Source organism: Cryptotermes secundus, unplaced genomic scaffold (assembly GCF_002891405.2).
Source record: "Cryptotermes secundus unplaced genomic scaffold, Csec_1.0 scaffold446, whole genome shotgun sequence".
Taxonomy (NCBI): Eukaryota; Metazoa; Arthropoda; class Insecta; order Blattodea; family Kalotermitidae; genus Cryptotermes; species Cryptotermes secundus.
In genome coordinates this window covers 651880-679867 of record NW_019731271.1, presented here as the reverse complement: position 1 = coordinate 679867, position 27988 = coordinate 651880, and the positions used below count along the sequence as shown (strand labels likewise).

Here is a 27988-nt window from a genome sequence, read left to right as displayed (position 1 = left end):
GAAGCCCTCCAACATCTTCGGTGCAAGAGACCAGAGCTGTGGGACGCACACAACTGGCAGCTGCATCATGACAATGCCCCACACCTGATCCAGGGTTTCCTGGCCAAGCACGGCATTCTGCAGCTTTGCCAGGCTCCCTACTCTCCTGACATCGCTTCTTGTGATTTCTGCCTGTTCCTGAGATTGAAGACACCACTAAAAGGCTGCCGTTTTGACAGCCGCAAGGACATAATCCAGAACGCGACGGTGTAGCTACATGCCATTCCAAAAGAAGCCTTCTAGAATTGCTTCCAGCGATGGAAGGTCTGCTGGGCTAAGTGTGTGGAGTCACAAGGGGCCTACTTTGAAGGCGATTAAGTATTGTAACCACCCAGATATAGAACTTTTTTTCCCCGGCCCAAGGTTGGATACTTTTGGACAGAGTAGTATGTTCCTCCCTTAATGTTAGAGACCAAGTTTCACACCCATACAGAACCACAGGCGAAATTATTGTTTTGTATATTCTAATTTTTATGTTTTTGGACAGCAGACGAGAAGACAAAAGGTTCTGGACTGAATGATAGCGAGCATTATCCAAGTTTAATCTCCTCTTAATTTCCTCCTGGATCAGGTTTTGATCTGTTATCATTGTTACCAAATATCTGAATTGTGCCACATTTTCAAAACATTGTTACCTATCTTTATATCATGATTTTGCCCTGCATTTTGGTGATGAGACAGCAACATATACTTAGTTTTCTCAGTGTGTACTCCTAGACCAATCTGTTTACTTGCGTCAATTAAGTTTGTGTATTTTCATACATTTTGTTTTATTTTTTAAAAACACAGTAAATTAGTAGGGTGAAATACAGTGTAATGTGGTACTTGTACCATGGTATGAAGTCTAGATACATGTGTGCCACCTTATGTAACCTTTGAGTCTTAAATCTTGAAATGAAAGATGACATTTGCTACACATGGCATTGTCCTTATAGACTACTAGTTTCTATGCAGGGCTCTTCATTGTGAAGGAAATAGGAGACACCTATTCATCAAATGATTCAACTGCAGTGAACATGAAATTGCCCCAACTGTTAGTGTCACCAGTGAACATGTAAGATAAAAATATCAAACCAAGCTTGCAGGTGCAAATAGTGACTGTTATAATTTTTTACTCATGAAGTGTCTGGTTTCAGTCTTGGCTGAAATTAGCCTTATTGAGATAATTTGGTTTATCTCTGTCCCTCCGGGTGAATTCTATGGTTATGATAGTTTGAAATGTACTGCTTCACCCCAGCCCTTTCAAGTTGTGTGTTGTGATTATGAAAAAAAAATTATATTTAGGTATTCCTCACAAAGTAAAAAATAGAAGAATGCTTTATGTGTAGGTCATATCTGTCTGCGCATGGATAGTCCACATATTTTATTGAAATTTGATAAGTCTTCCACCAGATGTTAAGATGCTCTGGTTTTAAATTGAAGGTTCCATAATTTAGCCTAGCATATTTTCATGCGATTATAAGTAGACAATCCCAATGTTTTATAAACCTTAAGATTTTATTGAACGTGGAGATTGTCACCAAAAATTGTTATGTAACTCCAGTTTTCAGGCATAGTGCTCCGTAATAATGTAAAAGTAAATATGGTCATGAATGAAGTTTTTCCTCTGGAGTTTACCATTTTGCACATTCTTTTTGAAATTCATCACAGAAGACTGGCTAAAAAATTATTGAATGTTTCCAGTTTAACAGAACAGATCCACTGTTTCCTGCAGGACACTGAAAAGTAATACAAAGAAAACCATCTTATGGCTTTCTAGACCAGCTGGTAGAGATGCATACTGGCGTAAGCTTTGCAAAATTTGCCTAATGCTCAACCACATTAAAACTTGTAATGAAAGTGATAATGTGGGCAGTGTGAAAAATCAGTTTTGAGCCTCTAACTGCTTTCCAGGAAACCAGAATTAGTTCTTAGAATTGCACAGAGAAATGATACTCCATGAGATGGGAACTGAAGGAAAATGATCCAAATATATGAATGAAGTTCATTTTTATTGTCACTTGTTAACTTTCTGATATTTTTAATTACAGTACCTTGCATGAGCCAGAAGTTGCTGCAGCATCAAATATGCTAGCATATTGTTTTAATGAACTGTTAGTTATCCAGACATCTGATAAGAACTTATTTTGGATGGATGGATAGAGTCCAAAATAAGCCTAATAGTTCTATACAGCATATGCCATCATCAGAATCCTTTCAAGTCAATGATCTGATAACTTGCACTTTATTGACAAAATTATCATGATACATGTTTTCAGGAGTTCATGATATATCTAAAGACTGTTCCTGGAGCAAAACGGGCTATGTGGCTGTTTTGTACGGGATCTGAAATTAGATGTGTAACCATGTCGTGTTCAAGGGTGTTAATTTCTTTCTGTTTTGTTATTTTATGTTTTAAGTTTTCATTGGGATACATACTGTGAACATTCCTAAGTTTCCAACCTGTCTCCCGTGCCTCACCAATAAGCGTATGTTTGATTTTTTGTTTCTCTTGCACCTTCAAGCCAATATTCTGGTGGCGCGTTTGAGGCACGTGGAGTAACTCAGGTTACTAGCTATCCTCCACCACCCATCACCTCGGCCTATGGGTGAGTTATTTGTATCTTTTGGTACATGGATTTGGAATTTACTGTATGCAACAAAAAAAAATTCTGCACACATTTATTTAAGGAAAATATTTTTGGTAAGTACTTTTTTAAGGATATTACATCCTAACATTCATTTTGTGAACTCCTTAAGAAAGGCTGCTGTATAACAAGATGTGTTATAGGCTTCGATGTAAGTATAATAAGGTCAGATTCTTCATTTGTCCCAAATTTCACCTGAAGTTATGCTGGGCAGATTTTGTTCAGAGGTTGGGTCAGTTCCCTTATAGAATGTTCCTCATTTAAACTTGTGTGAAGTTATGTGGCACACAGTTGCTCATGTAGTCACTGGTGTAATGGTTTTGAAGTTGATACTTTGTTGTGGGATGCATGAACAATGGTGAGTCAATTAAGTTTCCTGCACAGATGAGAGACGAGGATTATATGTAGCAGTGTTGTGAGAATTATTATGGAAGGAGCGTATTCATTTAACCAAGGCAAAGACAATATTATACAGCTGATTAATGCCAAATAGTTAATGTAAGTGCTTCTAGCACTGTGTAAATACTCTTGAAATGTTCATTCTGTATGGTTACCTTCACTGCTGGAGTTGGAATTTTGTCACATTCATTGAAGTTCATGATGATTGGTTCCACCGCATTGTCTGTGGCAATCCCCTTATGAAAATGTTTCAGAAATCAGTTCGAACTGCAGTTTGTATGCCCAGTATATCCATATGGGTCAACTTTTCAGTGCCTGTCAATTTTAAGGTGTCCCCTACTACATATGATTTTAGTTACACAGGTACATTTTCATTTGGATTCTAATGACAGTGGTAGGTGATTAGCCAAACTGCTCTGTGACCATGTTTCCTTGCAGTACACTCTTAACTCGTAATTTTTTTATTCTCTTGTACTTTCACCAGCTGCAGCAGCTCTACACACATTTTTGGGGGTTTTCGCTGTTCAGCCATGTCATTGTCGGATTTCTTCGTATTTATGCACATAATCTTGCACATTGCATCAAAGTGGATACTGTCCATAATGATAAATATGGTTTTGAGATATAGTAAATACTGTTATTTAAACCATATAAGCATAGCAGAATTCATTTTAGAGTGAAATGAAGAAATTTGCTTACTGGAATATATCCTGTCCTCAGAACCTGCATTGCTACAGCCTTTATGGATGGGAACATTTAAACCACAAGAACTATCATTCTTCTCCAGTAGTTTAATATCTCTTTGCTGTCGCATCTTGTCTAATTCTGTGCATCATTTTTAGAAACAATACTATTGCAGATACAGCATCACTGTGTTTTGTCGAAACCTTTCAGGCATGAGGTGTTATGTATCTGAAATGTTAACACTGTTCAAAATTTTCGGCATTGAATATTTACTGCATCTCCATCCCACAGCTTCCTTCATTTTCATGACTTTTCTTACCTCATTGCTGGAAGTGCTCTACTTCTGTGGATATCAAAAACATTGTGCTGCAACGTATTGTTGTTAAGTATCCAACTTAGTGATTTGTTTCCAAGGTGATAGTAAAGTTACACTTCTTCTTGTACTAAAGGATGATCTGCTATACTCATAATTCTTTGTACATTGCAAATTTTTGTCACAAGCAGATCCTGCTCTTTCCTGTCATCTGCTAAACATAACCAGTGTTACTTGCCGCTTCATGAGACTGATGAGATTTATTTGAACTGCTCGTTCACTATTATTATTATTATTATTACTATTGGGGTGAGACTGAGTCCACTTGGTACTGCTGCCACTACTGGCCTAATGTAGCATCCCCAGATAGATGATGGTGATTGTGGAGCATTGGTGGAATGAAGATAGGCAGGGGAAACTGAAGTACTCGGAAAAAACCAGCCCCTGAGCCACTTTGTCCACCACAAATTCCGCATGACTAGACCCGGGCCATCGTGTTGGGAAGCGAAGTGAGTAACCGCCTGAGCTTTGGTGTGGCCTTCTGGTTTACTTTGTACACCATTCCTCTGGCTTGTGTAAATCCTTGCCTTTGCTTTCTTCCCCTTCCATTGTCACAGTTTAAATGTACTTAGGGAATATGCAGGTAAAATTTAAATAGTTTTACCACAGCACATTAGTAGCACCTGTTTCTGAATTATAAAACCCACATGGAATATGTTGTGAATATATCACATTTTGGTGATTAGACAGGGTTTGAATAGATAATCAGATTTATTGTACACTTATAACTCTCAGCCGCAAGCAGTTATAACTCACTAATCTACACACTTTAACAAATCACTGTAGTGCATGCTAAGGCTAAGTTGTTCTAGTCTTCACTAGTTTTTTGCTTGGTTACCATCTTCAGTAGGTGTGTCATCGGGTTGTGGCTGCTAATCATGGAGGTTCTTTTGCTTTGTTGCTCACATACTCACTGGTTGATGGCTGGCTTGCAGTTTACTCTCAGTTGCATCTCATGGCCTCACTGGCTGTCACTTCTAACGTTCCCTGATGGCCCTTGCTATGTAGCCTCACACTTCACAGTTCCTGTATTGTGCACAAATCAGTTGCTGCAGTGCGTGTATATTTAGCAGTTACCTAGCAGCAGGCCATGTTTCAGTTAATGTTGCTATGTTATGTGATACGTCAGTAAAGCAGACTGAATTTTCTTGTTGAATGATATAGGTTAGTGAGGCAAGACAAATAACCATGTAGAGTCTTAAGAGGTTATGACAGTAGTGTATAACGCTCAGGATTACTGGGTTTTTGGACTTCGTCCATCATCCAGTGTTCTAATAGTCCGTTTATAGAAGTTCTCTTTAACAAATCAACCGCTTCATCCCATGATGGAAACAGATCCCATATTTGAAATGTGTTTATTAGAATACCAGACAATAGAGAGTCCAAAACCCCAGTAATTCAGGTAATAAACCACCATGGCTGGATAGAGATTTGCTCATGAATATTCAGGTTCTTGATAATTCTGCACTACTATCTTGAAACAAACATGCCAAAAACACTAGGAAAAAAAAATTGTAAAATCACACTTGAACAGCATTTGTTACTGATGCTGATTGGTGCAGCTACAGCACATTAGAAACTTGTAAACCACCATTGTTTATGCACCCAGCTGTAATTGATATTCTGTCTTTATGAGTTTAGAGTTTACTATATAGTGACTCACTGATTACATAACCCAGTAGGCCTATCTGGTGCCCACCTGCTTTCTCTTTCAGTGCAATTGGTTTGATAGGCCAGATTATTTAACATAAGGGTCCCTGTATCTAATAGCTTCATAAGTTGTGCAGTTATCTGCACAACACAAGGCCTTGTTGCAAGAATTTGCAAGTAGATTGAAGCTTAGTATGGTTTGAAGCACATGCAGTTGGCCTCCTGTTTGTTTTGGGTTCATTGCATGGAAGGATGTCAGTATTGAATCAAAATGTTAACAGAGGGGAAGTCGGCCATAACTACCAGGCTGATGGAGCTGGTCGCCATTATGATGGTTCAACTGAGGCACCACCATATGGAGCAAACCAGGCATATGGAAGTGGAAGTCAGGCATATGGAGGTGGCTACACAAGTGGTGCTACAGGATATGAAGCGGGAGATTATACAGCGGGTGGGTACAGCCAACCTGTTCCTGATGCTGGGACGGGATATGGCCCGCCTCCCAGCACCGCCAGCAGTGGATACACTCAACCGGACACCTACCAGTCCTACAGTAAACCAGGTGAGTTCTTCATTTTGACCATTCCCTCTGCATCTCTGTGATATGAAAATTGCTCACAGATAGAAACTAGGACTGTGTGGTTTTTCTTGAGTAATACTTGGATTCACTTATTAAAGATCCTGACAGCAGCTAAAAGGACAATTACAGACAAATGCTGTGGATAAAATAGAGTAAATTGAAAGATGTAAATACAGTAGAACTTGGTTATATAACGTCATCAAAGGAACATAAAAATAGTGTCTTTATAAACGAATGTTGTTGTAACCGAAATAGACACTTCCACAGTAGCCTTATGTCAGTCACGTAAAAATCTACCAAAAACCGAGTTAAAATGTTGCATTTTTTAGTGAAATACGTAGTTAAGTACAGACTAACGTAACATTAACGTGGAATTGCCCAAATGTGTAATATCAAAGACATATTACAGCGCTTTTCACTGACAATACACACCGCACTAATACTGTATATTAAAGGTAGGCCTACTCACCAAATTACAGTAGATTACATCAATTGTTGTGCCTTACTGTACCTAGATACGAGTACAGTAATCAGTTATCTTCATCTGTTTCCTGTTACTTGCCCAATACACACTTTCTAAATTACGTTCAATGTCCATATCAGAGAAATTCAGGAATGAAAATGACGTTACATACGAGGTTGATGCATTTGTGCATGTCGTACTAAGCAAGGTATAAAAACAGTTGCTTTATGAGGAATTAGTTCGTACCATTGAATATTTGACGCAATAGACAAGGTGTCGCAGAAACCGATGTTGCTATAACCAAGTTTTACTGTATAATGTAATGTGGATGGCACAACAGGAAATAGGGGTCACATGAACTCTGCGTTTCCACGAGTGACGTAACGTACCCCCACTCCTTCCATCACTATGCAACGCTTGGTCAACACTCCTCCCCTCTAGGCTGTGACGTCACGCAACAGGCAAGCCCATGCAGCGACTGTTGCTAGGCAGTCAGTAAACACGGCGACCATGCAACAGGGAAGCAAGGTGCGTTTTCTGCTGTCGGCTGAGAAACTGTCTGGAGACACTGGAATGCCTAAGGAAGTCATTGGAAGTCTAGCAGTCGCTGAGTGCAGTTGCAGTCTAGCATTTGCCGGAGTTAGTTGAGCATTAGCAGTCTGTTTCCAGCCTTCGAAGAGATGAGGTGCAGCCCAGCAGCCACGAGTTGTTGTTACATTGTATTGAATGAATGGCAGTGACTAAAGCAGAAGTAATTGTGATACTGCAGATGGCAGTAATTGTGAAATTGTGTAAGTGTAAGAGTGAGTGTTCAATAAATTTGCTAGATCCAAAACGGTGTGAAGTTACAAGGTGGTTCAAATATGACTGGGACTAATTTTTTTTTTAAAATAAACATAATTGCCAAATACTGGCACATGTCAGTCTTGAACGTACTCCCCTCCGGAGTCGATACATTTTTTCCAACGTTCCGGAAGCATCCTGATGCCCTTTTCAAAAAAGGCTTGTGGTTGGCGGTGTGTCCACTCCCAAACAGTCTGGATGACGGCGTCATCGTCCACAAACAGCATGCCTTGCAAGTCTGATTTGAGCGTTCTGAACAGGTAGAAATCACTTGGGGCCAAATTGGGACTGTTAAGGCGGATGTGTCAGAGGGTTCCATTTCAATTTCCAGAGGGTTTCCATTGTTTTGGCCGTATGGGGGGGTGCATTGTCTTGAAGGAATAACCCCCTGCCAGCCCCAGAAGAATGTTACCATCACTTTTCTTGCTGAATGGCTCCTCCGCGCTCTTTTTACGTTTCGGAGAACTGGTATTCTGCCACTCGAGTGATGACTGCTGGGACTTGGGAATGAAGTGGTGCACCCATGTTTCATCGGTGGTCACTATAGACTTCAAAAATGCATCACCTTCATCTTCAAACTGCTGTAGGAGACAACTGGTAGCTTGCATGCACACCATTTTGTTCACGTCCATCAAAATGCGTGGTACCCACTGTGCATTCACTTTGCGATAGTGCAGGTGGTATTTCATGATGTCTTACCAATACTGATGGACAGCATTACTCCAAGTTCCCAGGCAGGACTGAACAGGTTCTAACCCGAACAGGAGGGAGGGTGGAGGTTGTGGCTTCACTTTCTCAAGGTCGCACAGCTGCTGCGCAGTGCAGCTTGTTTACACACAAATCAGTGGCGGTCATATTTGAACCACCTTGTATTTGTCACTTCACATACCCAACACATGACAGTATGTTACAAAAAGAAGAAGAAGAAGAAGAAACAGGGTGCTAGAAATTAAATGACAAACAAAACCAAGAGTCTGAAGGGAAAGATGTTGGACATTGTTAATATGTGTTAGTAATGGATTTAATAATTTAAGTTAATGAAATCAACTTCTATTAAATGTATCATTCTATCTGGAGACAGGATTTTTCATAGAAACATGTTTGACTGAAGGATTAACCTTTGCATGATGATAAAAGTAGAACATTTTGAGGGTAACTTAATGGGTATGCATAAACTAACAGTATCAGGAATGGATGGTCTGCTGTGTTTGTTTTAAAAATTCTTAATAAACAGATGAAGGTAATAATCATTTAATTCATGATAGGTATGAATTAGAAGATTGTACATTTTGAAATTATTTGAGAAATTGTTCAGCCTCAGAAATTGAGTCCTTGTGTATGTTTTATCTAGTGTTTTTTTTAATACTGGATGTTGGACAAAGTCCAAGAACCCAGTGATTTTGAGTGTTATGCATGATCATCAGAGCCCTTTAGAATGGACTGTGTATTAGGGTTATATGAAGTTGTGGCAGTGATTGCGTTTTTAATTTGCATATTGGGGGTAGAGTCCAGCTGGGTCCACTCAGCACATTAGCCACTGATTGGCCTATTGTACCTGCCCTGGGTGATTATGATTATGGAGAATTTGGTGAAATGAAGATTGGCAGGTGAAACTGAAGTACTCGGAGAAAACCCACAGCCACTTTGTCCACCACAAATCCCACTTGACCGGACCTGGGCCGCCGTGGTGGGGAGCCAGCGACTAACTGCTTGAGCTATGGTGCTACCTAGTGTTTGCGTTAGTACAGTGTACAAGATTCCAGGTGTAGAAGGGGAAATTCACGAAGTTAAATTTAGTATGTTATCTTCCTTCTCAAGCAGGTGTGATCACTGGGTTTATAGACATGCTTTCAAGTTTTAAAAATTGAATTTTTGTCGCAGTTTTACCAGATTTGAGAAATCCACTGCTGCATTTATTGCCAGATTACAGGTTTTCTCCAGTAACAAATGTTTAATGATCGTCTTCATTGGTGATTAAGCTAATTTGTTTCAGTTCGCTTTATCATTTACAGGGACCTTTCACATTGTGGATGGATATTCAGACTTCTTTTTTGGCATCAGAAGTTAGGAATTTAGTGATTAATGAAGTTTTGATACTACTGATAAGGTGTGTGTGTGTGTGTGATTTATCTGATTGGTTTTGATCTGTGATGAGGTTTGGGATGAATGATGGTAAATTGTGGGTCAGTTGATAAAATAAACCTCAAAATTTCTCTCTCCTGTGAATGGAATAAGTGTTGATTTGTTTATTTCCTCAATTGCAGCTGCAGCTCCTGAGGCCTATGGCGGAGGTTATTCCAGCGGAACAGGATACAACACAGCCTCTGGATATGATGACAGGGGCTACTCCACATCAACAAATACTTATGGTATGAATACCGTGTGGAATTTTTTTTATGTTGATTGGTACTGCCTTTTGATGTTAATGATAATCTGTGTAGCATAGTTCTTGGAAACTCATAATATGAGAATTGACTAAATGCTTGAAAAGTTATGAAGATGGTAATTAACTATGGAGTGCAAGGCATTAAAGTTGTGAGATTTGAGTTTTTTGCACTGATGAAAATAGATCTTAGCGCTGGTTAGGTGGTTATTGGTGTTATAGAAGGAGCAATTGTGTCAGTCATCTGGAAGCAGCATTTTCTTGCAGAATATCTGTAACCACTTCGCATAGTGGGGGGGTGGAGTCCAGTTGGGTCCACTCGGCACGGCGGTCACTGATTGGCCTATTGTACCTGCCCTTGGTGATTATAATGATTGAGAATTTGGTGGAATGAAGATTGGCAGGGGAAACCGAAGTACTTATAGAAAACCTACCCCAGTGTTACTTTGTCCACCACAAATCCCACTTGACCAGACCTGGGTTTGAACCCGGGCTGGTGTGGTGGGAAGCCAGTGACTAACTGCTCGAGTTATGGCGCGGCCACTCTGTAACCACTTACTGGACTATGTAGTGTCATTCAGATTGAGAGAGTCATTAAGACAGCCAAGTTTCAGACTGCAGAGGAGTTTGTTAGAGTAGGGCTCCTGGTCATTACAGTTGGGTGCTTTAGAGCAGGGAGTTGCAAATATAATGCCATACCAGTAGATGTGCCTGTTAGAATTGTTCAGTAACAAGTGCTTTTGGAGTGCAGTGTTCCAGTTTCTGAATGTACTGGAGTAGACCTTTGTTCAGCTTATCTTATGATTTATTCAAAATGATAGTTCAAACCAATTCATCCTTCAGGAATGACTGGTGTTGGTATGCACTAGTAGTAGTATGTGTAAGGGGCGGGCCATAAAATCTGTCCCTTGTACTGCGACCTTCAGTGGTCTCTTGTGCTCCCTCTATGGCTTAACCCCTTACNAATTTAAGAACAATGATGAATAAATCATTTTCGAGCAAAATTTAAATGGCCGGCTGAATATATTACCACCGGAGACGCGGCCGCGAAATTTAAATGACCGCGTCAAAGGGTTAATCCTACACTTCAGAGGAAATGTCTGATAGTGGTGGATGAGGTATGCGGGCATTAGGATGATGAAAGCAGGGGATAAACATTTTTATAATTATTATTTGCTAGTGGGGTGTGGGGTGGAGTCAAGCTAGGTCCACTTGGCACTGTGGCCACTGCTTGGCCTATTGTACCTGCCCGAGGTGATTATGACAATGGAGAATTTGGTGGAATGAAGATTGGCAGGGGAAACCGAAGTACTCGTAAAAACCCGCCCCAGTGTCATTTTGACCACCACAAATCCTACTTGACCAGATCCGGGATCAAACCCGGGCCGCTACAATGGAAGCCAGCAACTAACCACTTGAGCTATGGCGCAGTCTTAAGCAGGGGATAAAGTAGGCAGGGATTGTAGCATATATGTGAGAGATGAGACGCATGCAAAATTTATCAGCTGGAAGGGAACATATAATCCTGGGAAACTTACAAAGTATGGCCTACATGAAGAAAGTCGTCCGGACCAGTCAGCTGTAGCTGAACACAGCATTGAGTTAGACCACCGTATCCAGTTTCACAAAACCGCCATAATCTCCTGTAAGAGCCATTAGCTGGATCGCATCATCATGGAGGCCATTGAGATCGAGCTCCATCCGAACAACATGAACAATTAAAGAGGATTGTGTCTCGGCAAGTCATGGAAGCCTCTCATCTCTTCCCTCAAGAGAACTCCACCAAGTCACCCGAACTCCTCTTCATGTTATTGACATCAGTAGCCTGTTCCCAGCCAACTGGTTCTTGTCTAACCGCAACCTCAGTGCCATTGATCTCCAAGTTGCCTGGATTCACTGGCTGTTCCCCCCCCCACCCTTCGCCCTCTGATCATATATGGCCTTAATCGCTCTTCGCTGTTCCCATTGGTCCCCTCTCCCTAACCACCCTCCCTGCCTAATTCCTATATAAAGTAGTGCTTTTCACTTCCTAATCATTACAGCTACTGCTATCTGTATTCACAACGCAATTCAACTGCCCTGAAGATGGAGGTGATACGTTTCTCCGAAACGTCGGTTGAAACAAAGAATACACGGCGCCAGATCCCAGAAGACGACTTTCTTCACGTAGGCCATACTTTGTAAGTTTCCCAGGATTATATGTTCGTATATTGCACTACTTGCTGACACCTTGCTATGTACAGCTTGAAGAAATAAAGGCATTTATTTTCTTTTGAAGGGGCATACAGTTACAGCAAGGTCGCATAACTGATTAGTCAGCAAACATTCCAGAGGCCTATCACGCAGCTGCAGGCAGCTACGTGCAAGCTGGGTGGCGTCAGAGCGATGTATGGTGTGTTGCAGCTTATCGTGTTCTAAAAATGTATTAATACGCAACCGGTCAGCCATGTTTAAAAGTGAAAAACGTATTAATGCATGCGCGGTCTGCAAAGTGTTAAAAGGCCATGTTTTCACATTCTCTCCTTTAGTCAAAAGACTGGAATATCTGAAGAGTAACAAAGATATGAAACTTATCAGCAGAGAATCAGATGACTTTATTGCTTCCAGCTGTTTAATGGCACCACAGAATGTGAAAATATTTCAAGTTTTACAAGCAGGAATGATTTTATGATGCAGAAGGACTACGTGAAGAAATGGAAAACTATGCAGTATGCATCAAAATTACAAGAAAAAATTTGAAAAAAGTTTATAGCATTTTTTTACGCACTTTCAGAGTTTACATTATGCGACACTGTTCTTTGCTAATAAAAACAAAGTTAATTTCATTCATTTATCATAAAAATTGTATTAGATAGCAGCATTTTCAAATGACAGTGCATGTGCCTTAACGGGAGAGGACATTTAAAATCGCAGCAACAGTGGGAATTTAAAAGTGCACCAGCAACAGGCATTTAAATAAACTCTGGGCAGCTCAAGCGGCCACAATTTCAAAAGTTCGGTGTTTAAAATTTAAATGTGATTAAGAGAGATTGTAACCAAGGTTATACCCCATTATTTTTCATCGTGTGTAACCTCCTACACGTGACAGTATCATGGCTATGTAACGTGACAAATAATTGACACAGATCTCCGATAAGCGAATGTGTTTATTGGTCACACTGTTCTACACTTCCATGCACAATTATCATCCACTTATAATGTCCTCAGATGTTTCTTACAACACTGTCATAATTACTGCTTCTACTATAGTCGAAGCCAGACTGAATTGTTATCAGCAACTTCCAGAACTCTGTCTGGTCCATTCGCCCCCCTTAAATAGGTCTTTTGTTGACCGCTTATGGAACATTTTTCTCAACAGTTTGGTTTTCCCGTTGTCATATACCGCTTCGAACAATTTGTTGTAACGGTGGAAACTCACTGTTAGAATTCCAATGCTGCATTTTGTTCTGCTGTCTAGGAAACATCCGTTGACCAGCAACGAACACTGAAATATGCTGCATAGTCCGGCTTCTAGGCAGCACATCACAGTATAAATATAAAATGTAAATCCACACAAAACATAAACATGCCACCCAGTTACCATTGAATAAATTCACATTTTACAATTTTTATTCTTTTAATGCCTATTTGAAGAAACTTAACTATACACCCAAAATGAACCCAGTTTTATTATATATTCAGTACTGTAGCAGAATATATTTATGATTTTATATATATCCACACACCTGAGGATGGTCAACCATGACAGGAATGTGGTGTATTAATATAATAAATTGATCTATTGATATATTCAGTTCAGTTGCTTATTATACATAACAGAATCNCACTGGTGTCAGAAGTGGGATCAGTAACGCAAAGCACGTTACAATACATAACAGGATGGACGTATTGTGTAATGGTATAAAAACCCCTAAATATATAGGCACAGCAGGATGAAAAACAAAAATTTGTGCCCATGTTTGCATCATGTGATTAACGTTGATAAGAAAATTGTGCTCGATGAAATTGTGATCAGTGCATAATTTCTATGTAAAATGCATTAAATTTGGATATAGTTTCGAGATGCAATGAATATTCACACAAACCCATGATAGTATTGTATTCGAGCATTCTGTTGCTTTAGTTGATCGCGAGGTTGCATGTGTGTGGATGGGCGATGTTTCTCCAAATGGAGCTTTGCAGAGTATTGGTCACATTACCAAATAGTGCATATGTGTATGGATAATGAGTGTCAGTATCTGCACACACTAATACATCTTGTAACGTGTTATCAGGTTTGTGTTGTTGATAATTGTGACTTCTGTTTTTATATTGTGTGTGTGTGTTTCTTTCAGTTAATTCATTCATGATAGATACATAAGGAATTGGCTGAGCCATGCTGTTATCAGCATTATCCCAGACAATGGTTATACAGGGGATGGACAAAAATATGGAAACACCTTGTGAAATGCATGCCTCAATTGAAGTGTTTATTTTAGCGACGTTTGTAGGTCACGCTGTCGTATCTGCCCAACACCACTACCTGTACAACCTCCGCAATATGTTGCAAGCTTCATTTGTTGTCGAGACAGTGTTCTGTGTAATTTTTTGTGCATCATGTCAAAGCAAACAGAATTCGAACGCGGGCAAATTGGTGGGGCCCATATTGTGGGCGCTTCCGTAACCAAGGTAGCCAAGGTTTTTGGTGTATCGCGAGGCAAAGTATCCAAGATTATGACCACATACAAGAGGACTGAAAAAACTGCATCGGATAAACACCAACATGGACGGAAATGTGTGTTGAGTGATCGAGACAGGCGAACATTGCGTAGGATTGTGACGAAAAATAAGAAGACTACAGCTGCAAAAGTGACTGCTGAACTGAATGTCATGCTCACAAACCCTGTCAGCACCAAAACAGTACAAAGGGAACATGGTGGGGGTTTGATCATGGTATGGGCAGCCATATCGTGGTATTCTGTCGGACCCATCATTACCCTTCAAGGTCACATCATTGCCAACGACTATGTGACCATTTTGGGTGACCAGGCCCACCCCATGGTACAAACTTTGTTCCCTAATGGTGATGCAATTTACCAAGCCAACAGTGCCCATGTTCACATACCTCACATCGACCAGGACTGGTTTTCTGAGAACGAAGATGAAGTGTCACGTCTGCCATGGCCCCCACAATCGCCAGAAATCAATATTATTGAGCCTTTGTGGTCTGTTTTGGAGAGCAATCTGTGTGTGCGCTATCCACCTCCATCATCGATAACAGAACTTAACATGTTTTTCAGGAAGAATGGCACAAGATTCCCTTGCAATCATACAGGACCTCTGTTTATCCATTCCAAGGAGACTGCAAACCAGAGGTTGTCCTACACCGTATTAGTCATGGTAATGTTTTTTGTTGGGTGTTTCCATATTTTTTGTTCATCCCCTGTAGTTAAGTAAGGCTATTTGCCATAACTCTGATTGTCGAATACATTTTTATTCTTCTGACATTTGTTATCTGGATTATTTGCCATTTTGTTTACTAACTTAGAATTATAATTAAAGTATACATATGCCAGTGAAGATTGTTATCAAACGTGTTACAGTAAAGCAGGAAGTTGCGTTTGACAGCCTGTTAGTGAATTCACAGAAATAATTCAGTGGTGTAGAGAATGTGAAAACAATGAATTCCAAGTAGAACTCAAAACATACGTATTTTCCTATTGCATACCTAGATTTTTAATTCTACAAATGTATTCTTATGTTTGTGAGGAATTTATTTATGTTAAATTTGTCAGATATACTTCAGAGCATCAAATTTTGTATGCTCAGGTGCAGTGGTTCATTAGTCAACAGCCATCAGACTGATAGCTTAAAGAAAATTTTGCATGGCGTCAATGTGTTTATGCTTTTCCCCTCAAGCAGGGGATTCTGAAACAGTTGCTATCTCTTTAAGAGCTGTTACCATCGTTTCAAGATTGTAAATAACGTGGCTGCCGTGTTTCTGCCACTCAGTAGCTTCATTTGCCATATTATTATTGCTGTGGGCTATTAAGGGTGAGGGCACACAAAGGAAACTGGCAACTGCAGTCAGTGCAGACACAATTTCTGAGAAAAGTTGCCACTTTCAAGCAGGCAACTAGTTTCCAGATCAGCAGACACGCTGAGGAACTTATGTGTGAAGAATTGCTCACAGCCACTGAAGTGATTATGTTCATCTCACGTAATTCCTGATTGTCTTTCAATTTTGTGCACTTCTGCATTGGAAGATGATAATACTGATCGTATCATATTATGGTTGTAGTTGAGACTGCGTGAGAAGAGGGAACAGCAAGCATGAGGAAAATGTTGTTGTGTTAATTTGTTTTAATTAAGGTCAGTTTATTTTAATCATTAAATATCTTGCTAAAACTCCATGCAGAATTTTGGCATACAGCACAACAATTTTAGCAAGATAGAAGAAACCTGATGATGGCTGTATATAGCCGAACCATGTGATGTGGAAGAGGGGTGACCATGATATATTACTGCAACAGGATGCTTAAATACAATAGTAGGAAAAGAAAACATTGGGTGCATCTGTTCTGTAACAATTTAAACTGAGGTACTTCTATAGTTTCAGAAGAACTTAAGCTGGCTCCAGACACCTTTGTCTCATAAGAAATTCTATCCTAAGCCAAATCTATTTTGTCCTGCCTAGCATAGTCTGGGTGACATTTGTCATATATACCAGGTTCATGCTGAACTGCTCAAAAACGAAATTAGCAATTTCATCAACCTTTCATGCCATCTTAAGAAACAATTGAATAACTGAAGCGCATCATAGAACAGATGACACTAGGAAACCACATGGCAATGCAGTTGTGAAAAGACTTGCATGCGCCATTGCCTGAAAGAGTTTCTCAGTCTTTTGGCAAGTTGCATTATTTCCTCAGTTTGCACTACTACATTCAGTAACATGTTCAACTGAGGCTGATAACAATTCTTGGAAGTTGCAGTTGCCAGTTTCCTTGGTGTGCCCTAACAGTTGCAGTGTTATGGTGATCTCTAATGCTGGTGTTCATACAAAGTGTGAAAGTATCAACTGATTAGAAGATGAAAATGGGGTACCGCCTGACAGCATGATCTTATAAGCCTGCTCTTTTTATTCAGAGCGGAATGTAGGCTGATATGTGGAGCTAGTTCTGCGTTTAAAAGTTAGCAGGTCAGAGTGTGTACAGTAGGTTCACTTGTGATTTGTTTATTATATGACGTAGTGGATGAGTGAACGAATGAATGTATGGATCAGTAGTTGATTTCATTTTCATTTACAGAAACCCCAGGTTATGGTGGAGGTTATGGGAAACCGGAATATGGTGAGTATGATCAAATATATTTTTTTAAGTCAAAAGCTAAGGTCTCTAAGCCACTATCCCTTTTTTAGTTCTTTTTAATTTCTTGAGGTGGGGTGAGACTTGAGTGCTGTTAGTACTTCAGCCACTAACTGGCCTATTGTACCAACCCTGGGTTATAGATGATGAATGTGGAGCAGTTGGTAGAATGAGAATTGGCAGGGGAAACTGAAGTACTCATAGAAAACCTGCCCCTGGTGCCACTTTGTCCACCACAAATCCCATATGACCTGACCTGGCTGCTTTGATGGGAAGCCGGCGACTAACCGCCTGAGCTATGGCACAGCCCCACTGTATCCCTTAAGAGGATATTGCATTCTGCATGTGCTATACGGTTGTTCAGGGATGTTATAAAGTGCCATAAAATATAGAATTAATGCTCTGTATGGTGTCTTTTATGCATTCTTTTATACAAATATGTTGGGCGTACATTATGTGTTGAGGAATTATTTAAATTACACGAAGTGATAACTCTTGGTGCCTAAACAGAACTTTGTGAGGGAAAGGTATTATGTTACCATTGTTGGTCCAGGTATTGAATAACTACAGAATGTTTACAGAGCATTGCCAAGTAAAGCAGTTCTGTTAAGGGCATTTAGGTAGTACCAGTGTTGAATAAGAAATATTTACAGAACAGTTAAAGAAAGCAATTATATTGCCATTTCTTGTGGTCCTAGTATTGGTGAGTGTTCACACAACATTGATGTCTAAAGCTTGTCTGTGTAGCATTTTAGTACTACATTATTGAATAAGAAAAATACAGAACATTGCTAAATAAAGTTGTTCTGTTAAGTTACTAGCCCAATATTGAGTAATAATTAAGTATTTACGGAACATTGCCAAGTAAAGCAATTCTGCTAACATTTTAGTAATACCAGCGTTGAATATGAATTTAATATTTGGGGTGCTGTTAACATTTTTACTGGTCCCAATATTGAATAGTGATTGAATGTTTAAGAACATCACTTAGTAAAGACATCAAGTTACTATTTTAAGTCACAGTGTTGATCAGTGATTAGATGTATCCATCCAGAACATTGCTAAGCAAAGCTGCTCTATTAATGTTTCAGTAGTCATAATGGATTCATCTGTATGGAACATTGCTGATGAAAGCTCTTAACATTCTAGTAGTTGTGATACTGAATGAATCCTTAATATATTACTAAGTACAGGTGTTTTGTCGTGAATCTGTTCCAGTATTAATGATGAATTCAAAGGACATTGCTAAGAATGTTTATTCTGGTAATTTTTCATAATTTCATAATTAAATCGTGATTAAATCTTTTCAATACAACTCTGAGGAGTTATTTTAATAGTTGCAGTATTGAACAGTTATGATCAGATCTTTACAGAAGATTGATATCATAGGTCCTGTTAATACTGGTGGCAGAATATTTAATAATAATGAGCAAATCTTTTGAGATGGAAGGAAGAGAAATACATGATGGCATATAATGCATACTGGGAATTTTAGAAATGTGTATAAAACATTTTTTCAGATTAATTATAAATTCAGGTACAGTGTGTGCTGGAGTTGGGATATAAACAATGTGAGAGTCTTGGGTAATTGCTTTTGTTGGTTAGTAAGTGAAATTACACTTTGAATCCTATTGAGTTTTCTGGATATGACTAACAGTGCTGTCTGTAAGTGAGCAAGGCACATTAATGTTGCAGCTGGATTGTTTCCTTGCTGATATCTTATTTCATAATGAAGTATATGGTAGCATAATTTCAGTTGACAAGTTTTCCTGAGAGTGTAATTATCGGAAACTAGGTCTACATGTGTGCACAAAGTTAAGATACATATAATAAAGTAAAAGAAAAAACAGTACACCACAGTTACTGGACAAGCAGGAAGGTAGCTAGGAAGTGACAGTGTTTGGAATAGTGTGCATTGCTTGAGTGCACTTAACAAAATATATGTATATCAGAATTGGAGGTAACATGAATGTAATTAAATATTACGTTGATCTTTCTGGTCTCATAAGAATTGGACTTCTCAGATGAAAAATTGGGCTGCAATGGGAATTTAAGCATTGAACTGTGAACCTTTTCACCACTTAATTTTGTTTCCAGGTATTTGGGTAACTTACTGAATCAACAGGATTAAGGTAAATTTTTAAAAAATACTTTCATCATATAAGAAGTTCATATTTCTGTGGTTTTGATTTGAAGAAACGGGAAAATTCAATTGTCGTCACAGAGTTAGAGCTGTGTGAACTTGGAAATGTCTTTTAAGGTTTAATGTAAGGATTGCCACAAAAAAAAACTGGTGATGTCATATGTGCTTGAAATGAATCTTTAGTTACTAATGTTTTGATGTATAGTTCCAGACTTGAAGATATCTTGAAAATTGTTGGAATGACATTTCAGTGTTGTTAAAAATAGTGGAAGTTTGTACAAAAATTTTTGTGATTTATTGGATGTTATTTATATAGATCTTTGATTGGTTCAGTCTGGACACATTGTAATCTCAGAGACTGTACAATGAAAGTTTTCCTTTGTACCTACTGTGAGAGGGTGAATACTATCATCACTGTTTGTAAATTCATTTGTATTGACAGTTTATTTGATTATGGCCAATTTCTTTGCTGGCGATTAATCATGACAACTGTATTGGAAAGGCTGCAAATTTTAGAACCGAAAGTAACATATTTCAGGCTCTTATAACAGGCCCTTCAAGGATCACAGAAAGCATGCAGGTGCTAATCCATGCCAGCAGTGGTTACATTGTGAGAATGTACCAATCAGCAAGCTTGAGAAGGAAGTGGGTTTGAGAGCACTAGGTCAGCATTGCAGTTGTGTCACTGTATCTCAGTATATAGGAAAAAGCTATCCCTGTAACAGGCTGTGAAGGTGCATAGAGTTGTGAGACATTGAGGCGCCCACATTTTCTAGATAGTCTCCTCATAGATGGCTGTGAGGTTGTCAGCCTTATGCACTGTCTCCCCTTTACCCCCAGGAAGATTCCTGGTACTCATTTCTGCTAGAGGCTGGGTCAACCCCAGGACCATAGTGCAGCTGGAAGGATTACATTAATTGAAAAGAATTTGGTGACCTCATCGGGAATCAAACCCGCTACCTTCCGGCTTGTAGCATTGTACCTCAACCAACTATGCTACAGTGTGTCCCTTCTCAGTATATATGAGGGGAATTAATAATAAGATTTCTCAATGAATTTTTATTTTTATTGTACATTTTTCAGTATTCTGAACATTCTTGTGTTCTTTTACCTCAAATTGTGTTTTCCCACCAACCCAGCATGGGTAGTGTCCCTCCTGTTCCATGAACTTTAGATCTTCTCTTTTCATCCATAGTAAGGTGGTTTCTTTCATATGTTAGTGGTGGTATATTGCAACATTGACTGCCTAACATCACCTGGAGCTGTCAGAAATGTTAATGCTGCTTGTGGGTAAATGCAATGGTACAGAACAAACTTACAATACTGTCATTTAATTACCTACAAAGAACAGAAGCTGTATGTCCATGAAACTCCTTCCTTGCTGTAAACTTTGGTGTGTCACCCTCATTGCCCTCTGTTGACAGAAATGCTATACCGATAATGATTGAGCTAGTCCTTCAGCAGTACCCAAGTACACTGAACCAGTCTAATGTGAACTGTACCCTTTAAGACAGTTCCATTTAAACTCCTAAACCCATGCATCACCAGATCATTTTCATATCTTAGCAGATGGTCAAGGCATTGGCATTTTTTTTTTTCATTTCTTGATATTGACTATTGGATTTCAGGTTCCATAGATTTCAAGTTTGCTTTCTCACTGATAAATATATATTCTATATTGCTGGTCCTACGTAACAGTTTTTGCATGACTTCGAACTCATTTGTGTCTGAGCTTACACGTGAATATTAACATGGAACCTTTGTACCACCATTGAAAAAGTTAAAATATCCACTTCCTATCCTATAGATTGAGCATAAAATTATGTAAGAAACTATTTGATATGAAATTCAATGCACATAGTAAATTTTGTGGGCATAATGTAGTATGCGCTGTCTTGTTATTGACCTTGTAGCCACAGTATGGTGCTGTAGCCTTCAAAACAATCAGATCAGTTCAGCGTTACAGTTTTCACCAGATCAGTTTGTGTGAGATGTGTGGTGAACAGAAAGAGGTTTTGTGTTCTCATACTAGAAAATGCTGAATTTCTCCTCTTTGGAGCTGACAAGTCAGTGTTTTTGCACTCTAGAGCCTTTCTTAGTTGACCATATCTTCTTGGTGAAATACATGTCTTTCACTTATATGCAGCACCGTTGTGTGACACATGTTGGCTTGCCACTTGTGTTTAACAGTACTCCCATGTTGAATATAAAGCATTTCACCATTTGCACCCTGAACAATAGCTGGACTGTTTTTCTGTATTGTGGCTGTATATAATTGTGTATTACCATTCCAGGTTTACCATCCTCAGCTTTCTTTTGACACAGTTTAGAACATTTTTTCTGGACAGTTCCAAAGCAGCAGCAGTCTATTTTATGAACAGTTAATGTTTTTGCCAGTGCAGAACAGTTGAGAAAATTATGCATCCTCATGCTATGCTTCAGTAGAGCCTTATCAGTATTATAACAGTTGCAGGTTTTTTCATAATGTCTGGTAGATGCAGAGAGGAATGTCATGTCTTGGGGCAGTGCAAGCATGAAAGTGCCCCAAATAGCTTGTTGCCATATGCATCATTGTTCTAATGTCCAATCCCAAATTGCAAAGAATTTGGATGGGTGGTACTCTTTGAGTGATGTATAACCTTTCAGTGATGTTAGAAACTTGTCACAGATATGGCAGGACAATCTTCACTCATATTCATGTCATTAATTGTAGCATAATTTCAGATATGTTATTGATTCCATCATCGCTGTTTCGATTCTCTGAATTCAAACTACTTTCAGTATCACTAGAAGATAATTCTTACATCACATGTTCCTCAGACATGGTTGGTCATTTCTTACTAGTAGATGTTCGTATGTGTGTAAAATTATGGAGTTTTAAGGAGATCCTTTGTTGAGGTGGATTGGAGTTTTAGTAATTTCAAAATGTAATTGTAGTTGCCCTCTTCCCAGTGATATCTGAGTGGAAAATTTTACTAGAGTAATTAATGTTCTTACATATGTCAACTGTGATAAGTGTTCTGGGATTGGATTTTTATGGGGAAACTGGCCTTTGTATGAATGTTAAAACAAGTATCAAGGATGGCAGCCCTTATCCATCTTTCTGTTTAGAATGGTTGCCTTGTATCAGAAGTGTGTCATGAAATTGGTGGTGTTTGTTTTTGTGTTTGCAAAGCCAGCCATCAGAATGAGATTTTCCATTTTTTGTTTGAACATGGTGCCAGGCAGAAGGGTGCATACACTTTTTGCCCAACTTTGCATGTTGAGGAATAGGTGGTACTCTCATTTACTATAACTTAAGTTGCATAGAAGTTAGTATCTGCCATGGAGGATTGTAAACAGTTGTAACCCAGTATGGGAATGAGAAGCTTAGCAAAATTTATCCCCTGGGTCATACCAGTGTTCCATGTCACTTGCAAGCACTATCTTCCTCTGATTCTCCACTTAGCTTTCTTCACATTTTAGGTTCACATTGATCCCATGTTATACCCATTTTTGTTTGTTTTATTTGGCACCAGTTACCTCTCTCCATTCTCCAGAGTGAATTTTGCTTTGAAAGAAGTGACATTTCTCATTCTGCCAGGGGTAACATAAAGTGTGGTATCCTTAAAGGATAGTTTTAGTTGTTTTGTGGTGCTGGAATCACTACTATCAGGGGACTGTAGAAAGTTTTAAGGTGAATTGACTGCTTTTGCCTGTGGTTTGACCTTGAGAATGTTAGATGTGGAACTTTTTGGCTAGGCTTTTTACACTGTTGCTGGATAAAAGTTGTACAATATATATATATAGATTTATTTGTATTCTGGAAACGGTGGGGAAGAGGTTCACTGTTTTAAATCCAGTCTTTTAAATCTGGATGTAAGTAATTTATATGGGACATTCTTGGAAGTGTTTTAGTGTATTCTCATTTAATTCTATTCTAATTCTTTGTTACTGAATAAATAGTAATGTAGCCCTTCTTATGAGGAGTATTTGGGTTAATGTGTGTCACTTGGTTTTTAGGTAGTCATTCAGCTCAACCATAGCTCAGGCTTAAATATCAGCTCAGGAAAATATGAACTAAAGAGCACTATTCTCATAGCTGGCACACTAGAAATCACATTTTATCTGATAGGTTAACATATTGTGTTGAGTACGGATTATATTAGGAATCAGTCTAATTGTACTCATGATGATAATAGTATCTTGATAACGAAGATACTTGAACATCAGCGCTTTCATTTGTTTGCCTTGCACATTTCATTACACATAATAGTCCCTTACTGAATCTGCTGTTATCACTGTGAGGTTTGATGTTAAAGAGAAATCAGTATAATTTGTGTGTGTTGATATTGCGTTGCTTGCAGGTGGCAGTTCAGCTGGCTACGGCCAGTCTCGCGATTATGGTGGCCAGTCACAACGACGCTACTAAGATTTGGCCATTCATAGTAGGCCTCTTAGTACAAAGAATTGAGAATGCTGTTCTAGCCATATGACAAACAAAGGGCTTAAAATGTGTTTAAATTCATATGACTGGGTCAACCAGTGCAGTGGTATTAGATGTTCAGTGTGGAGCAAACAACCCAATCAGAAAGGCTTGTAAAAGAAGTTGATATGCACAAGAAATATATCTTGCCATTGCACTTGAAGAGATGGATGGACTTAAAAATTTTTTTAAAATAAAATAAGGTCATACCTATTTCTTTTTCTGTCTCAATTGATGAGGACTTATGGAAGACATGAATTGTAGTGTTTTGGACTCAAGATATTAAGATGCAGGAAGTGAAAATTAATCTTCTATTTAGGGTTGAACAGTTTCAGTCCACTGACTTACTGAGAATGGATTAGAAGTTAATGTTCCATCTGGGGATTATGTAGAAATTCATTCTCTAGCTTAAAGCCACTCTTATTGTGTGTCCTGTGTGCATTCATTGTCCTTCTGAATTAATGTTAATATCTAATGTAGTTAAAAGAGAGGTGTTTGTAAGTGTAGAACACCATAAGGTGGAGGAACACCCTGTTGAAATCTGAAACGCTACGTGGTGTATTCTGATAGTATTATTGTTTTTCTCTACATTTGTGAAATACAGCACATTTAACTTGTACAACAAGATTAGGTTTTTTAACATTCCAACTTTGAAATACCGAGTTTTCCTTTACACAAGATAGTGTATGTGATTAGAAGCTGGAAGTTTTGTAACAAGTTGTATGAAAATATTTATTATGAAATTGTCTCTTTCCTGTCACTGAAATACTGATACAGCTTCACATTTTAATCATGTAATTCTTAATATGAACACTTTTTAGTGCTGATCATATTTATGTAAATAATAATATGGAAACACCTTTACTATATTGTTTTTATCTGTGGCTTAATATGTATTGCAGAATACAGTTTATTTCCTACCTGTTTTCCTGAAGCCTTTTATATATAGATTAAAGTAACTGCCCACACAATATACGAGTATGAACACAAAATGAGTGTTACTTCATAATATGTATCAGCATGGTTATAACAGGCCAAGGAAAACATTTGCAATGTTTGCTCATTGCAATATAAATCAGAGGTTTGTGTGGCATGGTATGCATTTAAATTTAAATTCAGCAAGTTCATGTAAATAATGAAATATTGCCAAAGGCATGAATTCCTATATTAGGCAAGCTTGGTGAATCCTGTTCCAGGAGATAATTTGTAATTTAGCTCATAATTCAGTTGAATTTATTTAGATTTAAGTTCCTGGAGGACAAGTTTCATTGTTACATGCAGTTTATCTTATAGAAAACTTGGCAGTTTTAAAACTACTTAAATTAAAAGGACCTACATCACTTTTCTGGTTCAGTGTTTCCTGATCCATAGGTTTCGAGTTAAAATAATTTCTGCTCCCAGTTTTATATTGCAACATTGGTGTGTTATTTTATACCTAACTAATACAGTGTTATTTATAGCTGGCCTAAGATTCTTTAAGCAAGGCAATGAACAAGAAAAGAAAAAGTGTTTTAAATGAGACACCACATTGAAGGCTTGAAAACAAAGTTGATACACAAGGGGGCACAATAGTTACATGTAATAACATGCAACACAGGCAGGTGAGTGGCAAGAGTTCGTTTTTTTAATGCACTACTATGTGTGTAGGTCATAGATACTTTTATGTGGCAGCAGAGAATGGGAAGTCATGAGAAGTGCCATTTGAGAATACTCTAGCGCATATGAATATTGAATATTCTAAACAATATAAAAGTATATTTTTTAGGAATCTTAAGTTTTTACTGCATCTTAGTACCAAAGATTTTAGTATGGTACTCACAAAACTGCATTCTCAGAAAGTTTATTTATAAATATTCTGTGGGCATAGTGTGTTCATACCATGCTCAGAAATTCAATAGCCCCTTCATTATTGCAGTTATGCTGATATAAACTTGTAGATTACAGAATTTTGTGTGAGATATCTCTGGGTTTTAGAGGACTACTGATAGTAAAATCCATATTTATGCTTTTAATGGTTGCTTGGTTTTGATTGAGGTGGAAAGCAATATCTGAATTGCCTGCAGGTGTCAGCTTTATGTAATTGGTAAGCTTAGTAAGCTGTTACATTTGAGACTTGTTGAAGGAAAGAGACAAAAGTTTTCTTCATATATCAACTAATTGTGGAACATATAATAATTTCAGGCAGAATAGGTGCCAGTAAATGTTAATAGTTTCAAGAATACATAATTGAGAATATAATGAAGTGCCATGTATTACTGGTTTGAAGTGATGGTGCACATAACATATCCATGGATATCAGTATATTAAAAGTATTTTTGCGTCATGACTGATTCTCTCTTGGCATTTTAATTGGGATCTTATGTCCCAAACTTGTATTCTCAGAAGCAAAAGAGTGCTATATGAACATATGTTGAAATTATGAAATTGAATATATAAATTGCCTTAGTAGAAGGTATGACTTTCTATATTTAATCAATATGAGCAGAATATTTTGGGGTATAATGTGAAAATGTATAATTCATAGAACCGTGTTTAGTTGTTGATTTTGACGTTCATTTGCATGTCACAGTTTTGAATTGCTATATTGCATTGATGAGAATGTTGGGTTCTTTCATTTGCTAACCTGAGTTTTTTTTTTCTTACCAGGAACCTGAATGGAATCAACTGCAGATTTGTTCCGGTGTGAGACAAAGCATGGTGAGCTGCTTTGCTATGTGACAAAGGAACCAAGTGGAATTGGTAAGAAAGAATGTAAGTTGGTTTGGTGTTGCATTTTATATCTACAGCATAACATTTGCTTGTTTTTTAAATGCTGTTCTCTCAAATGTTGCTTATGATTCTAATGATAGAACATTTTATTTTTAAATTGTATGCATTCTCTTCCTTAATCACAGGACTTGAAATTGGCTCCATGTTAGTTAATGAAGTAGAGTCCTTGAGAAGCCGCGGCCATTCAGATATTCTCTGCCTCTTCTGGATCATAAAGGCATATTACCATGTTCACAAGATGGAGATCCATTTTGTAATCTCATCACATATATGCTGGTGTCTCCTAGTAACCCTCCCTTCAGGATTACCAAACTGAGTAATGTAAGAGTGTTATCTGTCTGTGGCTCTACAGCCCTTTGTTGGATGTTTGTCACTTTTTAAGTTTCTTGATCTTTTACAGACCTTGGTCACTTTTCCTTTTCTTGATCTTTTACACAGTCATAGGACCCCTTTGATGGGTGATCACAGCAAGTCTGCTACCTACACACAGGACATCACAAACACAGAATAAATGCACACAGACGTCCATGCCTCAAGTGGGATTTGAACCCATAACCCAGTGTTTGAATGGGTGAAGACAGTTCATACCTTAGACCATGCAGCCACTGTTATCGACTAAGAGTGGTATACTCTGTATATTTTTGTTATGGGTAGTCAGGTTACATAATTTTGTCCTTTCAACGATGCTGGATCTTGGTGTGTGTAAGCAGCCTGAATGTCACTCAGTGGGATGAGCAACATGGTGTTCAGAAGAGTGAGCACAGATGCTAGAGATCCTGATGAGCGTTGGTGACTCTGTTGTGCGACAAATGTATGCTTCCAGTATAGCTCGATAACAATATGATGGTATATGCACAGAAGACAGTTTTTGTATAATGCCAGAGTAGATGAGTCCATATTCTCTTAGAGCAGATAATTAAGTTTGCTGTTGGCAGTTTGTTTCTGCATTGAGTGGCTTGTGAGGGGCTTAACTCTCACTGCCATCCTTTTTTCACCTCACTTCTGTTCATGAATGTTTATGCCATCACACTAATCAAGTTATACAAATCACTTACCATTGTATGATGCAAACAGATTGTACAAGTTACACCCAAAGTAATGCTGATGGAAACTAATTTCTCTCAAGTCATTACTGAACTGAATGTCAGTCACTGATTTCTCTGTTTTCAGAAGTACTAGCTGTCGGGTAGGTAGTACCAAATGACTTGTGAATGTATATGATTC

At 38.4% G+C, this 27988-nt stretch overlaps 1 protein-coding gene across 5 annotated transcripts in view; it reads left to right on the top strand.

The window, feature by feature from the left end:
• Positions 1 to 26734, top strand: part of LOC111866801 (glycine-rich cell wall structural protein 1.8) — a 43571-nt gene extending 16837 nt beyond the window's left edge. For 2 of the 5 annotated variants that reach the window (XM_023856071.2, XM_023856070.2), the window contains exons 6-10: positions 2544 to 2627; positions 6054 to 6334; positions 9923 to 10027; positions 17331 to 17372; positions 23877 to 24864. In XM_023856071.2, coding sequence (XP_023711839.1) covers positions 2544 to 2627; positions 6054 to 6334; positions 9923 to 10027; positions 17331 to 17372; positions 23877 to 23941 — 577 coding nt within the window. In that variant the 3' untranslated portion in view covers positions 23942 to 24864. Of the gene's footprint in view, positions 1 to 2543; positions 2628 to 6053; positions 6335 to 9922; positions 10028 to 17330; positions 17373 to 19484; positions 19520 to 23876; positions 24865 to 26641 lie in introns of those variants that run through there. The other 3 variants (XM_023856072.2, XM_023856073.2, XM_023856074.2) reach the window with 3 other exon arrangements.
• Positions 26735 to 27988: the final 1254 nt, after the last annotated feature.